Source organism: Electrophorus electricus, chromosome 23 (genome assembly GCF_013358815.1).
Source record: "Electrophorus electricus isolate fEleEle1 chromosome 23, fEleEle1.pri, whole genome shotgun sequence".
NCBI classification, from domain to species: domain Eukaryota; kingdom Metazoa; phylum Chordata; class Actinopteri; order Gymnotiformes; family Gymnotidae; genus Electrophorus; species Electrophorus electricus.
This window is the reverse complement of record NC_049557.1, coordinates 1,213,387-1,229,857: the sequence shown is the minus strand read 5'-3', so window position 1 is coordinate 1,229,857 and position 16,471 is coordinate 1,213,387. Positions and strand designations below refer to the sequence as shown.

Below are 16,471 nucleotides of genomic sequence, written 5' to 3'. Positions count from 1 at the left end.
TCAAGAACACCTTTTGCTTCGAGGACACATTTGTAACAAGGTGGTTTTAAGACTGGTTAGGTTGAAGACTGAAGGTGACAGAAGAGTGCAAAAAAAACTGAGTACACAAATGAAAAATATAGAAAATTTGGATATTCAGTGTAGTGTTGGAGGCTTTATGCTGTTCTTATTTTTAAATTATTTTCTCATCTTTTTTCCTGACTAAAAAAATAATAATTCCTTTTCCTTAATGGCCGTTCTGACTAGAAGTAAATAAAAAGTGTTTTTTACACAAAAAAGAAAGTGACTTTTACACAGTAATGCACTCAACAACTCCATGGTATTTACAGATGGGATGGACAGATTGGCCAGGGAAAAATGTATCAAATAACCCAACGGAAGCAGTTACACAGAAAACTTTGCATAAGCACATACTATTGCAAGCTTGCATGGACATGCGTACAAGAAGCAATCCGATTTTGAGATGATAACTTACATGTGATAATGCATCGAAAACATTGACAAGTTGTGGAGCTGCACATGTACACACGCACACACACACACACAGAGAGAGAGAGAGCGAGAGAGAGAGAGAGAGAGAGAGAGCGAGAGAGAGAGAGAGAGAGACGGCCCTAGTTGTCAATTATTAAACGAACACGATACTGTGCACAAGGAGCTCACACTATTTGTGGCCATTTTACAGACAGACAAGAAAGTTCCCCACATTCCTAACTGATTGGATATCCAACATCTGCAAGTTCCTCTTTTCCTGATGCCCAGCTAACCTCTGACCCACACTGGACCCTTCCTATGGATGCAGGTAAATCTTAAGGCTCTACAAGTAGTCTAGATCTGATCTCCAGTCTATCAACTGGCTTTTTGAGCACATAGAAAATACTGTTTTCCTATCGAGGCCATGACAATTGCATGGAATATGCACTTGGAAGGCTTTTAAAAGTCTGTCGTACTATACAGAAGCCAAGAGTTAATATAAGAATGTTAATCTAAGCAACTTAATCTCCAGAAAGACAATGTAAGTATCAGCGTGTCATTTTTCAGCAAAATATCAGTCAGAAGGGGTCATGTTATGAGGCTAAAAAAACCTTGATGAAACTGTAATGAATAGAAGTATAACAGATACATAGTTGAATGGCACGAGGGTTATCATATATGCAGTTTCCAGCCTTTCCAAAATATAACAAATGTAATTTGAGGGATTTTGGCCTCAGTCAATACATTTGTACTGTACAAATTGTACTAAAAATCATTTGTTTGCCGATAATTGGGTTTTTCCAAACCTCATGCAAAGATAGGTGACTGAAAGCTATAGTTTTGTGGGTTCTGTATAGATGTGTGTGCTGTTCACTTTTGATATGCATCACAGTGAAAGGCAGGAAACTTAATGAGGCATGCAGCCTAAAGGACTGGATCAGTAACCCACTAGCTGAATTAATGAGTCCTGCCTCTCTTCTAGTGCAGGACAGAAAGCTGCTCAATCTAAAGGGTTAGGTTTAGGGCTACATAAGACCCATGTTTATATTTCAGGAGTACTTTAACAAAGCCTTTTACCATTATGGTCAGAAATATGTTGAATCAGATACCTTTCAAATAAAATGTCACATAAATATCTTTCTTTTCTGTCCCCAGCCAGTCCACCAAACTTTTCTGTTGATGCCGAGGTGGTTCCCACAGCCACCTCGCCTAGAGCTCCAGAACCGCAGCGGCCACCAGGGTGCAGAACCCCCCCGGCCCGTGCCAGCTTCCACACACACGACTCCATCAGCATCCTGACCGCAGGGTCCGCCATGGACACAGACAGCATTCACGCTGACCGTCCAGCGACCGACGACGATGGGGATCAGACTGCCCCTCGGCCGTTCGACACAGACAGCGCCCAGACGGCGCAGCTCACCTGTGATACAGAGAGCAACCGCACCCTAAACCCAGCGTACGATGCAGACAGCACGCGAGCCCTCCACTCCACCTGCGACCTGGAGCAGACGGCTCCAGAGGGTGGAGACGGTGCCCTCGCCGGAGGTCACGCAGAGAGCCTCTCAGAGGATCCCCCACCCTACAGCCTTCCAGACCCCAAATTCGCCTACCTGATCTACCCTCCCCCGCTGCCACACTATGCCAACCAGCCGGTCGTGGCCTGCCAGCCAGCGGCTGGCCCCCCGGCCTTCAACCAACCTTCGTTCATGCCCACCTCTTACGCTATAGTAAGGGCCCTCGCTGGCTTCCTTTCAGAAGAAGCTGCATATGTCATTTCCTCGAACGCACCTGACCCATTCTACATCTACGGACTACACACCAACACCCAAACACCCATTACAGGAAGCATCGTTTCAGGCGCCAAGCCAAACGCATTGAAGCATAGCGTCTTCGTGTAAACAACGCCTCAAACACAGTGCTTCTTAACTAGTTGCGCCAGCCGTATAGTCCGAGTCATCTGTGTACAACTCTCTGTTGCAGTACATGAACGGCCCACCAATAGCTGAGGACCGGCCGCCTTTGCCCAAAGACTACCTGGTGGAGTCTCTCCTAGTCACCATCTTCTGCTGTCTGATGAGCGGCTTGGTGGCACTCATGTACTCTTTCGAAGTAAGTACGCCAGGTGCCGCATCTCCGCTCTCACGTGCGGAACCGTTGCAAACCCTCCATGTCCTCTGGACTCTGTACTTTCAGACCCGCACGGCGCTGGCCCGGGGCGACATCCGAGAGGGCGTGAGGGCATCCCAGAAGGCCCGGCTGCTGGTGATGTTCAGTTTCATGTTTGGCATCTTCATGTTTGTGGGCTGGATGGTATATGTGATCATAGCCCTCTGTGTATAGTCCACCTGGTTACTGGAGGCTTTCCTCCTCACGTGCAGAGAGCATTTATGAATAATAAGTAAATAAATACATTCTTTAAGGAAGCAGACAAAGAATACAGGCTTGAAAAGTCTATAGTTTGTAAAAACCAAAATTATGGTACACCTTATTCAACAGAGTCAAATTTCAATCATTAGAAGCATGGAAGAGGATGGGTCTGATGGGAGCTATGAAACTCTGTTTCTGTACATATATATTGTATACTTTGTATTTTTTAAGCAACTTAATAGCGATTATTTCTAAAAATGGGTTCATATGTTGTTCTTTCAATCCTTAGATAATGCACTCTCTCAGTGGCTGTGGATATTGCAGAGAAGACAGAGTGAGGAAAATACAATCTAGGGAATTTTTCAATAAATTGCAGATAGAGCCCTTGGATGAGTTAAGTTACAGTTTGTAATTTCATAGGTCACATCTGAATATTCTCTATTAATAGTCTGTGTATTGACTGTAACTACAGTTATGTGCAAAATAATAGCAGAAAAAAAAAACTAACATCACTAATGTATTTAATTACTGATTTTGGCAGAAAAAAATAATACAAGGGGAAAGAATTCAGACTAGGTGTAGCCGAGTAATGGGCGACCAACAGAATCAACAGTCATGACATGCACGCTGCTAATTGGGTGTAATTGACTCATTTAATGAAAGGGGCATGTTCAAATTAATAGCAGTGTGGAGTTCAATTAGTGAGGTCATTCATTCTATGAAGAAACAGGTGTCAATTATGGCCCTTATTTTAAGAAGGTGTGCAGTAAATGTTGTACCTGCTGGTTTTAACCCTTGCTCAGTTATTAAAATGGGTTGTTCCAGACATTGTACCGAAGGAGAAAGAACTTTGATCAAGAAGTTGATTGCAGAGGGGAAAACAAAGAAGTGCAGAAAATAATTGGCTGCTCAGATAAAATGATCTCAAATGCTTTAAAATGGCAAACAAAACTCGAAACACGTGGTAGGAAAGAAACACCATCCGTGTAGATCATAGAATAACAAGAATGGCAAAGAAGCATCCAATGATCAGCTTCTGGGAAATCAAAGAAGATCTTCAGTGAATACTGCAACAATCAGAAGACACCTACGTGAAGCCAAACTATTTGCAAGAAACCCTTGTAAAGTACCATTCCTGAAAAAGACAATGTTGAAAAGGTTAGTTTGCCAAAAAACACTGGCCTAAAGAGAAATGGTGCAACATTCTATGGACAGATGAAAGCAAGATTGTTCTTATTGGGTCTAAAGGCCACAGACAGTTTGTGAGATGACCCACAAACACTGAATTCAAGCCACAGTACACTGTGAAGACTGTAAAATATGGAGGTGCAAGCATAATGATTTGGGTATGTTTCTCATACTTTGGAGTCTGACCCATTTATCACACACCAGGCACCATGGACCAGTTTGAATATATCAAAAATACTGGAAGAGGTCATGCTGCCTTATGCTGAAGAAGAAATGCCCTTGAAATGGATGTTTCAGAAGGACCACGACCCCAAACACACCAGCAAGCGGGCAACATCCTGGTTCCAGACCAACAAGATTAATGTTATGAAGTGGCCAGCCCAATCCCCAGAACACAATCCGATTGAGAATTTGTGGAGTGACATCAAAAATGCTGTTTTTGATGCAAAACCCAAGAATGCAGAAGAACTGTGGAATGTAGACCTGTTAGCATGGGCTGGAATATCTGTTAGTTGACTCCATGCCACACAAATGTAAAGCAGTTATCAGAAATAAAGGTTATACAAATAAATATTAGTTCAGTGATCAACAGAAAAGCTAAATCTATAAACAACTTTCAGTTTATACTGAAAGTTATAAATATTCGAGTTTGTAAATGAAAATGACATTATCATTATTCTTTTTTCTTCATTTTCAGTTTAAAAATTGATATTTGGCTCATGTTTTCATTTGGAATTGAATGTGCAGTGCTCCCAGTGCCTTTGTGTACATGGAAATAAATGCTATTATGAGGACTGAACTTTTTCTCAGTTGTTTTAAACACGCTGCTATTATTTTGCACATAACTGTATATGGTTTGTGCACCTTTTTGGCACATAGATGACAATACAGTGTTCGTGTACGAATTGTAATAAATATTAATGCATATTAACCACATCACATATCAATCGAGGTTACTTTTATTACATTCCAGGCAATAAATACAGTGGAGAGAAAGGTAAAAGGAAAAACGTTAATGCCATCAACAACACAGGCAGTCACTTAGCAATAGGGCAGGCAAGCACAAATGGCCCCTCTTGTGAACCCAACATTAACTCCTTACGTCACACTAAGCAAATAAGTCAGACTGACAGTGTAGTGGTACCAACTGCATTTGAACCTCGATGGAAATGCAGACTACCATATTTTTATAAACGAACAGACCATGAACTTGACCATTAGTGAACCACGGGTAATGGTAACAAGGCAATTAAAATCCTCTGGATTTTTCCAGTTTAGCCAATTTGCCCAGGAGTATTACAGAGGGCTATTAATGAAATTGTTAATTACTTATGGTTCATTAATGCTAAAGCTCATGGTTCATTAAATGTTGGCTAGTGATGAAATCTGAACGTAAAGTGTTACCATATTCACTGTCTTCTACCAGATCTTTGGCCACAAACAATAGCAGCAGCAATAAATATACAAAACAACAATAAAAGCTGAATGGTGATAATGCTATTAATGAGTGATATTAAACAATAATCATTAAAAGAAATCTTTTTAATTCATGCTTTAAAAAAAGAGAGTTAATTTTGACAATGAATGGCTAATATTATATATTATCTTCAAAACATTTTCTGTTTAAAGCAGACCAACAAACATCTTGTCCATCAGGGAGCGTATTTTTAACACAAATGTTATGGCCAAGAAGTACATCTATAATCACGGGACAGAAAATTACCCACTTGCTCAGGATTGAAACACCCTATAGTCTCATTGACTCACAGACAGAACCAATAGCTGAACAAAAGGTCCTCTGGGCTTCTTTAAAACAACATTAACATGGAGAGAAACTTCATGCAGAAATCCAACAGAGAGAGTATAAATGTGTCAATGTCATTTCACTCCAATTCAAATTTTCACATTCAGATTCAGTCAACTTCCGGTGTAGTGAAATATGCTTCAACAGACCTAACTACTCAAGCAGAGTGGTTAGTAGAAAACTAATTTACAAAGTTGCCTGCCACTGCTACAGACCGAGTTTATAATAAAGCAACTCTGACATATACAATTATTCTAACAAAGAGGGGTTACAAAAACAATGGAATGTAGCAATACACATTTCAAAACGATCTCAAATCAAACCAGCACATTCATTTCTTATGAACATGATTTGTAAAGATTCCTTAACACAAGATTACTTTGAGGCTTGTGTGGCAACAATTCGTATTACACTTGACATCTTTGCTGATATCTACTTATTAAATGCCTTATTTTGTATTTTGAATAAAGATTCTGAACATTTTCCATCTAAATTTGCAAATTCAAAGCAAGGGCTTTTTAATTTTTTTCTAATTATTTCGACACAAGGATAATTCTAGATTATGGAGGAACTTCAGAACGGACCTCCTAGGGACCATGCATATTAGTTCAGAACTAGACTTGGCGCACAACTCAAAGGAAACCCCACTGGCGCAAGCACGTTTGTAAAAATCCTGTTTCCCGAATTTTCGATCTGTTCACTCCGCTGCTCTTTGCACTCTGTTGCTTATTAATAAATGCCAATATCAGCACATAAATGGAAGAAATCGGAAAATCAACTGCTATCCAACATTATCAAATCTGTATTTGCTTGTCAGGACAGGCATTGCTTCACCTTTAAGTTTTTTAAGCTTTTGCTTGCTTGTTGATGCCTTAGATAATTTGTGTTGTTTGCTAACATGAGTCAGTTTAGTTAGTTGTGATTTAAATGATTGAATGTCAATGTTTTAGGTCCTGTAAGTCTTCTACTAAAACCCATTTTATTTCAATTATATTTAAATTTCAAAACCCATTTCGCTGGGAAACTTTAGAGCATCTTTGCACACCATTCCTCTTAAATCATTACCTACTTCCAATTCTCGAGTCATGTTCCCAGTCGATCTATACACAGCATAAGTTCTTCCCTGTCTCATAGCAACCCTAATAGCCTCTCCCCCACTAGTCCCTGCGGTCTCACGGTGCTAGCCATAAAGACAACTTGCTCGACTTGCATTCATTCTCAACTAATGGAGACAATTCTGAGGGGTGTCACGGCCTCAGAGACTGTACTAAACACTTCTACGAACTGATTCCAGAAGATTGGCCAGCAGTGCCTGTGTAAACAGTGTTCACGCTGAGTCACACAAGGCTTGCCTCACTCAGCTGTTAAGAAAGTAGATAACAGAGGCCAACGAGAGAAGCTCAGGCAGGCGTTCCCGGATGCTGAGAGACCAAAGCGCGCAAACAGGCAAGAAGTTAAGACATTAGAACTTACCGACATTAGCTTATGAGCAGACAGGATATGATAAGTTAGAGATGGACTAGCAGGTGACGAGTTATAGTCAGGTTAAGTTATAAGTTATAGGTGCACCAGCTATTTTTGGGTCCAGAAATGTTAAGTCAGGCACATATCTATATCTAAACTTCTGTAGATTTCAAATTCAAGCATTTGGCATGATGTAGCTATTAACTTTTATCTAGTTTTTGGCTTTGAGGATATTTTGGTGGTAATATTGTAAAACACAATCCATGAGTCGACATATTAGAGATTCCTCTGATTTATGTCTGTAAATGCTGAAAGGCTTGTATTAGTAAGAATGTTATATGAGAATACCTGAACTGCCTGCGATCTCACTATATCATGAGGACGAAATTAAAGGCCTTAAACTATAACCAAGAACTGTTTTCTCAGTGCTGCCAAGAGACAGTAAACGAAGATTGACATTAAAATAAATAAACTCTCAGATTACAAAAAAAAAAAGTTATCTTAGTCAAAAGTATGAAACTGAGTCCACGTCTGAATCTGTTTATAACTACTTATTATTACATGTTAATGCATGTAATAGCACATCACTGTATGCATTTAGATAACCTCTTTAACTCAAGAGCTCCAGGTATGTTACGGGCACCTTCCCTTTCTGGTTTCCTCGCTCCCCAATCAGCCAATCAGAGTCCATTCCTGGCACTGTGTACACTGTAATAAGCTGGATGGAGCAAGCAAAGCACAGAGAAGAAAAAAACAAAAAGATTAATGATAAAACGCCCAGTCGGTACAGATCCTCTTGCAAATATTTCAGAAACATAACATGCCACGCTAATTGTGGCAGCCTTTTTTTTTTTCAGGCATATGCTTAAACTTTTGGTTGTTGTTCTTTCAGAACACCATCTTTGAAAGCTTCCCTCACCTCATCAGCCAGGAGCGAGAGCTCGCTGGTGTCAGCAGCGTCATAGTCATACAGGACCTTAGCTCTGCGCGTGCCGCTTGCGGGTGGATGCACCTCCTCAATCTGAAGGGCCTCCACCTCTGGGCTCAAGGAGTTTACGGGCACGGTGGAGGAGGGGTCAAGCGAAGGGCATCGAACAGACCTGGGATTCACCACAAATGAGTTAGGGTATCTTCTGAGAAAGAGAGTGTCAGACAGAGATGGGCGGAGAGACAGAGACAGAGACAGAGAGAGAGAGAGAGAGAGAGAAGCCATGCTCAGACAAGCATTCCAACACTTGTGGTTAAGATAAGACCAGATTTTCAGGCAAAGTAGATGCATTCTCAAGGCCTACTCACACATCTCCATTGGCACTGTGAGCACAAGGGCGGGGGGGAAAATCAAGAAAGCCACATGATATACATATTAAACACCTTTAAAAACACCATCCTGGGGCTAACATTTCCAGCTGATCTATAGTTTGGCACTGTCTGGAGAGCGGAACGTGTCGGACCCTCACCTTCTCAGCTCTTTCTGTAGCTCCTGCATGACATGGTGACACTGACCGTAATATGCGGCCTGGGCCTCCACAAACTCATGCAGGCACCGCAAGTGGTTCACCTGAGCAGGTAAACACAGGAACGTTACCGCCGTCCAGAAGAGACACGGAGAACCCACTCAGTCATATCCTCGCCTAATAATAAGAGATCCCCAAAACACCAATGTTGTGCTGGATTTTTCTGAGCTTGATTAGTTCAGAGAATAAGAGTAGCCCATAGTCTATAATCCTAATAACTTTTCTTAACTGCTTTTTTAATAGGACTTTTTGTAAGGTCTACAACAAACTGTATGCCAGCCAAATTAACTATTCCGAAAAACAGGAACCTCTCACTACTTTAAATAATTGGTCTGAAAACCCAAACAGGCAAATTCCTTAATACAAAGGAGCTAGAGAATGCACAACATAGGGGATGAGGTTTTCTTGTGTATGAAGAGAGTGCTCAGGTGGTGTAAATGAGCCATGCATGTGTGGACTTTGTATACGCGTGCTCCACTTAATCTAATCATACTGAATTGAAAGATTGACTTTGGTTTTAAAGGGCATGGCAGCTTTACTTTTTAAAAAATTATATGAATTCTACAGCAAAGTCAACCCCCATGGATGGATCTAAATTTCCAGTTTCAGGGAAGTCAGTGACAAAATCATAGAACTTCAACCCGGGTATTTGTTGACACAATTTTGTTGACACGTGATTTTACAAGTTTATTCAGCCAATCCCTGGTCTTCGCTCACCAGTCACATGTGTACCCTGGATGAGGGCAAAAATGTGTAGTATGCAAAACATGACTCACGTGCGTGCTGCTAATTCCCTCCAGCAGGAGCCTCGTGACCTCCGCCTGGCGGTCAAACTCGGTCTGCGCTGCCCGCAACTCTTGCTCTGCCTGCCAAATACACGTGTGCACGCACGCGGTCACTGCACAGCATCGTACGAACGCAACGGTACAACAGGCAAGGTTGAAAGTGACAGGGAAACAGTGCTGTAATGAACAATGTGGTAACTGGGTAGGCTTGAGTAATAATGTCACATAGACTGGAAGCGATATCACACTCACTTTCTCCACCTCTTCGGTCCAGAGCTGGACAGCAAACGCGAGAAGAGAACACACACAAACAGTGATGACATCATGCTGAGGCCAGCCATTTAAACACACTGTTCAAACACTGCATCATATTAGACAGTGGAGCCATGAGCTAGAGCAGAGGACCGCAGAATGATTCTCACTGCGTTATAGAAAACAATACAATGAAACAGATTTTTTTTTAAAGACATCATGAATACATTAATGTCAACATTAATATTCTGTGAGAGCAAGACAATCATCACCACAGCCAAACCACACACACACACACACACACACACACACACAAACCACCTGTGAGACACACACACACAAACCACCTGTGAGACACACACACACAAACCACCTGTGAGACACACACACACAAACCACCTGTGAGACACACACACACAAACCACCTGTGAGACACACACACACAAACCACCTGTGACACACACACACACAAACCACCTGTGACACACACACACACAAACCACCTGTGACACACACACACACAAACCACCTGTGACACACACACACACAAACCACCTGTGACACACACACACACAAACCACCTGTGACACACACACACAGACTGGCTGTGCCCTCAGTTATTTTCTCAGCAGAGGATATGAGGCCATGCTTAAAAGCTAAAATCAGGGCACAAATGAGTATCATTTACCCTTAGACTTTAGGCCTCTAAAGTAAACTGGCAAGGTTTGATAGACTATTTTTAGAAAAGTAACTGCCTTGCATCATTTCAGTTGCCCTCTAATAATTTATTCTTAATCATAACTCACGTCCCTCTTAAATGAAAAAGATATGATTAAAAATTAAGGTGGAACAACTCAACTGCTTCTGATAACTGGAAATGTTTGTACGTAAACCTTAGCTTGCTACACCTTAAAAACAAAAAGGCTTAAAATGTCAAATGGTCAAGCAGCACAGGATATACTCCTATAGTCACTTAACAAAACGCACTCACTAACAAAGGACTGCCGTGGGAAAACAACCAACAGATCCATTCGCTAAACACTGCACAAGCAAGCCTGATCGAACCAGTGTCACCCACCTATTCAGGACTAATCTACAAGTGAGCGCTCCATATGTACTGACAAAATGTCAACATTATAAGCCTGGGTTCTGACGGCCTTTCAAACGGCCTTGAAAAATAGTGGAAAAGTTATTCAGGCTGTGCTGCAAAGTCTGTAGTGATTATAGTAATATTTCAGCAATTATCAAAAGGACTATATATGGCCGAGGTAAAATAAAACTGCTGCTTTGATTTTAAAAACCGCATGCTAATTAAGGCACCATGTTATGACTGTTTTATGCAGGTGTGTTTATTTTTAGAAAAGTACTTCAAAATAACACAGTGGGCAGTGTAGGCGCAAATCCACATAAAATACCAGTCTACCTCCCCAACCTCTGCTTTTAAACAAAGTCTCTGTAATATGTATTATTGTGTCGAGTCACAGGGCAGTAAGATTGTTACTCACCGCTGACGCACTGGCAGACAGCACATAATTCCGAGGTCTGGTCTCATGGAAGTCTGGCACTGTCTAGAGCCAGAGAATACAGCATTAAACTCACATCCAGACGAAAGACACCAACAAGGCAACAAAACAAGCAGGTCAATTAAATGACACCAGATAGCGTCATTGTCAAGAATATCTTGAGAACTCCCAGCGAATGTCTTGCCGTTGAGTGCATCTAATCATTTAATCGTATTTATTGCCAATAAATGTGCTACCTGTTGATTATTAAGATTTCCGTTGATCTTTTTAAGGACTTTTTACACATGAGAAAAATGTAAGGATAACATGCTATTCTGCAAGAGCATACAATGGCATGCATCTGTGAACCATGCCTTGAAAAGGTCAAAGATCAGAGTGCCATTTCACTGGCCCATCCGTGTCCTGTGCTGTCAGCAACAACGGCACTCGAGCGTGGAACCATAACAAGCCAAGCTTCCCACCCCACCTTTGATCTTTGAACTTTACCAAAAATAAATAAGTAAGTAATGGAAAGAAAAGCTGAGCAAATGCGAACATGCCCCCTCCGGCATTCCTTACGAATAATGTCATTACAGTGCGTTATATACAGCCTGTGAACTCACAGACCCAGGTGTAAGCACTGTCTTCACTCAGGTTATCAGTCATGTGCTTTACTGCTGATTTAACTGATACACATTGCCTAGCCCCTGGGGAAGCAGAAGGGGAGTAATTAGCCTTTGTTTGCCTTAGGAACCTTTTGCAGGCCATCTGTGTTAAGGCAAACCCCTGTGGTTAAAGCATAAGCACAGCATCAATAGCTTGATGTCAACGGTCTCAAGCTTGACAGCAGTTGTGTTGCAGTGCATCAGTGACTTTCCCATATCATAAGCAGGAGTAAACACCTACCTATAAAAAAACCTCCCCGTCATTAACAGTTAGACGCATGAAAGAAAACGATGCAAAAGGGGGGGGGGGGGGGTTTAAACTGAAGAAAAGAAGGGTTGCCAAATCAAGAAGGATTACACGCCAATACTCACTTCTCCCTCACACTGCAAAGGTTGAGACAAAGACAGGAGGATTAGTGCAGAATTTAACAGCACAGGTCACACTCAACACAGAGTCCAGAAGGGCTAAGAGTCGAAGGTCAAAGGAAGGAAGAGGAGAGTAGGAGCATATGGTGCTAAGGAGGAAGGAGGGGAGCGGAGGTAGCTTACAGCGGCCTTGGCCTCGGCGGCCTTGGCCTTCTTTAGCCTGGCTTTACAGGCATCCAGATCCAACCGCAGGTTCTCCAGAAGCCTCCTTTCTTTCTGCAAGGAGTCAAAAAAGAAAGAGTTTAGGCCACAGCACAAGTATTCGAGGCCACCTTATGTTTTTGTCAGAAGGAGGCCTGAAGTTTGCGGGAAGGGAGACAAGGTTGTGTCACTGTTCAGGAGTGGACAGTTTAATGGGACGGAACTACCCCCTCTTGACAGGACATCAAGCCTTGAAAGACAAGAAGCTCAAAGCTCACCGTTATGGTCCTCCAGTCCCCTTCCAGAAAGTTCCGTAGGGGAGTGAGGAAGCTAATGGCAGAGGTCTGAAGAAACTCACGCTCAGCTCCTCCCAGCCTCCTCTGGCAGTCACCCACTTGAATCAAGGTACTTCCTACACAACCAAAGACCATTCAAGGTGTCTTACTTTATCATCAAAGGGTCTTTTGCCTGAGGACAAACTGAAGTTGTGTACTATGATGTTAGCTCTTTTCACAAATACAATTTTTTCAATCTGCCTTCAAAACTGCATCCATAAATACAACTCAGTAAGTTCCTAGTCTTCAGTTCCAATTTATGAAGCATAACCTATTAAAATGAAAGCAGTCAGCTTTGAGTTACGTGAAGCAAAATCCCAACATGTGTACAGAATGCATGTAGGTAGAACATAGAAAATGTCTGTACCTTAAGCATTAAGTTGAAATAATATCTATTTTTGTTATTATTATGAAAGTCATTGCACTATTCTTCAATAATCACACAAACCTTCTATATCTTAGTCTAATTGGTGTTTAACTTCTACCAAGAGTATAATCTCATGCCCAAAATAGTAACAAATACATTTGTAAACATTTTTTATTTTAAAAATCTTGTTTAAAATTTTTTCAAAAAAACCAAACAAACTGCATAAAACAGCATAAATGTTTTAAGATTTACTGTGATGTCACTGATGGTTCCCATAGTTAAGTTTGTTGCCATGCTTATTTTGTAGATTTCCTCTCTAATCTAGTCACTCGAGTAGAAAGAGCCATTATTATTGTTGATATTATTGGTGATTTCACTATTCACTTTGATAGTGCCCAAGATGCTCTGAGATTGGCCTTTAGTTCTTAGAATCAACTGGTTTCACCCATTGTATAAGAGAACACACACTCTGGTGGACATACACTTGACTTAGTACTGATATACGGTGTAGACATAGAGAACGTAGTCATACTACTACAGTTGGATGCCATCTCAGACAATTCCCTAATTTCAACTGAACTACGCATAAGCCACAATATAGCAACTTCACTTCGCTATCATACCAGACACACAATCACGTCAGCCAATGCACCCACGTTTACGGTGCATCTCCCAGACTTATCATTTGTGACTAGGATAACCTAAACCCCACGGAACTTGATCAAATAACTGAATGCTTAGAATCAGTATTCCGCTGCACACTCATTAATCTTGCTTCTCTTAAGAAAAAAAAAAAAAAAAGTATAATTGGTATAATGATCACATTTGCAATTTAAAACAAAACACTCAAAAATAGAATGCAAATGGCAACACACTAAGCTTGTAGTCTTCCAGCTTGCATGGAAGGAGAGTTCTCAAGTATAGAAAAGCACTTATTACCGCTCGAACATCTTATCTCTAAACCCTAATAGAAAATAACAAAAATAATCCTAGATTTGTATTTAGTACAATTGCACATCTAACTAGAAATAAAGCATCACACAGTAGTAATGAGTTCATGAATTTCTTTAATGAAACAATTAAGCACATTAGAGATAATATTAAGATTATTAATGTGACATCAGGCAGCTACTTAGAGATCAGCACAATCTAGCCAAAAAAGACTCTAGAATCCTTTACACCGATCCAAGAGCCAGAACCTACATCTCTGATCTCGTGCTCAAAATCCTCCACTTGCTTACTAGATTCACTGCCCACACACTTTCTTAAGGAAATCATACCTGAAGTAACTGAACCTTTACTAAATTTAATAAACTCCTCTTGGAACACTGGCTACATTCCCAGATTATTCAAATTAGCAGTAATCAGACAATTTATTAAAATATCTAACCTCGACCCATGTCAGCTGTCAAACTACAGGATGATCTCCAACCTTCCATTTATTTCCAAGATCCTAGAAAACGCTATAGCTCAGCAGCTAAACCCATACCTGAATCAGAAGTTAATGACCTGTTGTTGGCTTCTGACCTGGGTTATGTCTCTTTGCTTATATCTGACTGCAGCATTTGCCCCTATTGATCAAAACATTTTACGAGATAGACTGAAAATGTTGTTGGGATTAGGGGAACAGCCCTTTCATGGTTTAAATCTTATCTAGCTGGTCCCTACCAGTTTGTTAACATAAATGGACACTTCTCAGCATACAAGAAGGTTAGCTATGGTGTCCCACAAGGAAGTGTTCTAGGACCTTTGCTTTTTTTTTTCTTATATATGCTACCTCTAGGTGACATCATACGTAAACACTGTGCTAGTTTCCACTGCTATGGTGATGATACTCAGCTATATATCTCAGCCAAACCAGGGGACACATATCAGTTTAGTGTTACTGATGAATGCATAAAGGATGTCAGATACTATGTTGAGGAACTTTCTATCACTTAATCCTGACAAAACAGGTGTGCCTCTATTAGGCCCAGAGACAGCTATGTTCTTGCTCTCTAAATACTCAATGAACCTCAATGGTCTCCTAAATCACATCTTCTCTAACAGTTAAAGATCTTGGAGTTATTATGGATTCCAGTCTCTTGTTCAAAGCTCATGTAAATAATATTTCTTGGACTGCCTTTCTCCACCACATTGCAAAGATTAGGAAAGTACTCTCCTCACATGATGCAGAAAAGTTAGTCCATGCATTTACTACTTCAAGATTGGACTACTGTAATGCATTACTATCTGGCTGTACCATTAAGTGCCTAAACAAGCTCCACCTAGTTCTTACTAGACCTAGAAAATTTGATCACATTACTCCCATCTTAGCTACTTTACACTGGCTCCCAGTAAAATTTCTTCTATTGACCTACAAAGCACTGAATGGTCTTGCCCCACAGTACCATAGAGAACTTTACAATCCATTGCAAGATTACAATCCACCACTTCTGCTTAGATCAAAAGGTGCAGGCTCTTTACTAGTACCAAGAATAAGAAAATCTACCGGAGGGGGCAGAGTCTTTTCCTGTAAAGCTCCCAACCTATGGAATAACCTTCCTATACACTTTCAAGACTCGGATGCAGTCTCAATATTTAAGGCTAGCCTGAAAACTCATCTATACGGTCAGGCATGTTATTAACTACTTCCCATCTTGGGTAAAGGTGTAGATTTTGGGCTCCATGGGCATTGAGAGTTCTGGTAAACTGGTATGTTATGATGTCACTTCACCTCTCTGCTGATGTTCCAGGGTGTCTTCATGCCTGTGTTTCCTTCTGGCTCTTTTCTTTTAGCTGTGCTGCCATAGCTAGATCTGCTGGAGTCCATCTTTGCACATTATAGGTCCCTAATTTACACACCCTCATGCCTGAACCTGCATTCTCTCTTTCTGCTGAGGTACACCTACCCCTGATGCCATGATGTTACTCAGCCTTCACCCATCTCAATTGCCATGGCTACTCCCACCACCCCCTGATTTACCTGCTGTAGAGCACCACACCTCCACCCCAGCCATCTACTTCTCCATTGCCCTTGATGGACGTTCTCATGCGGGATGGGTTTCAGACACGCACAAACCATTGTCCGTTGTTGGCCAGAGGAGGACGGGCCTCCCTTTGAGTCTTGGTTCTTCTCAAGGTTTCTTCCTCATGCTTTAGGAAGTTTGTCCCTTTCCACTGTTGCCCTTGGCTTGCTCACTGGGGACTT

The 16,471-nt window shown here is 41.3% G+C and overlaps 2 protein-coding genes across 12 annotated transcripts in view; one reads left to right on the top strand and one right to left on the bottom strand.

Moving 5' to 3' along the window:
• Positions 1 to 171: 171 nt before the first annotated feature.
• On the top strand, positions 172 to 3,345 carry LOC113590664 (proline rich transmembrane protein 1B). Of its 2 annotated transcripts, XM_035521816.1 has the most exons (5): positions 172 to 799; positions 1,627 to 2,198; positions 2,452 to 2,580; positions 2,665 to 2,733; positions 3,128 to 3,345. In XM_035521816.1, exons 1-5 carry the CDS (start codon positions 790 to 792, stop codon positions 3,248 to 3,250), a joined length of 903 nt encoding a protein of 300 aa, XP_035377709.1. In that variant the 5' UTR covers positions 172 to 789; the 3' UTR covers positions 3,251 to 3,345. The 2 variants fall into 2 exon arrangements, with proteins under 2 accessions (XP_035377709.1, XP_026886726.2); XM_027030925.2 differs by having other exon boundaries at positions 2,665 to 3,205.
• Positions 3,346 to 4,967: 1,622 nt separating this feature from the next.
• Positions 4,968 to 16,471, bottom strand: part of sh3glb2a (SH3-domain GRB2-like endophilin B2a) — a 19,305-nt gene continuing 7,801 nt past the window's right edge. For 5 of the 10 annotated variants that reach the window (XM_027030932.2, XM_027030926.2, XM_027030927.2 and 2 more), the window contains 10 exons: positions 12,858 to 12,991; positions 12,562 to 12,654; positions 12,385 to 12,396; positions 11,351 to 11,413; positions 9,846 to 9,869; positions 9,585 to 9,674; positions 8,752 to 8,852; positions 8,591 to 8,605; positions 8,214 to 8,427; positions 4,968 to 8,012 (listed from right to left, as the gene is read on the bottom strand). In XM_027030932.2, coding sequence (XP_026886733.2) covers positions 7,905 to 8,012; positions 8,214 to 8,427; positions 8,591 to 8,605; positions 8,752 to 8,852; positions 9,585 to 9,674; positions 9,846 to 9,869; positions 11,351 to 11,413; positions 12,385 to 12,396; positions 12,562 to 12,654; positions 12,858 to 12,991 — 854 coding nt within the window. In that variant the 3' untranslated portion in view covers positions 4,968 to 7,904. The remainder of the gene's footprint in view (positions 8,013 to 8,213; positions 8,428 to 8,590; positions 8,606 to 8,751; positions 8,853 to 9,584; positions 9,675 to 9,845; positions 9,870 to 11,350; positions 11,414 to 12,384; positions 12,397 to 12,561; positions 12,655 to 12,857; positions 12,992 to 16,471) is intronic. The other 5 variants (XM_027030928.2, XM_027030935.2, XM_027030936.2 and 2 more) reach the window with 3 other exon arrangements.

Excerpts from the sequence above, each read along its gene's own strand:
- LOC113590664 (XM_035521816.1), top strand. Across the intron at positions 2,199-2,451 it reads TGCCCACCTCTTACGCTATA|TACATGAACGGCCCACCAAT; the intron begins GTAAGGGCCCTC and ends TCTCTGTTGCAG. Across the intron at positions 2,734-3,127 it reads CCCAGAAGGCCCGGCTGCTG|ATAATGCACTCTCTCAGTGG; the intron begins GTGATGTTCAGT and ends TTCAATCCTTAG.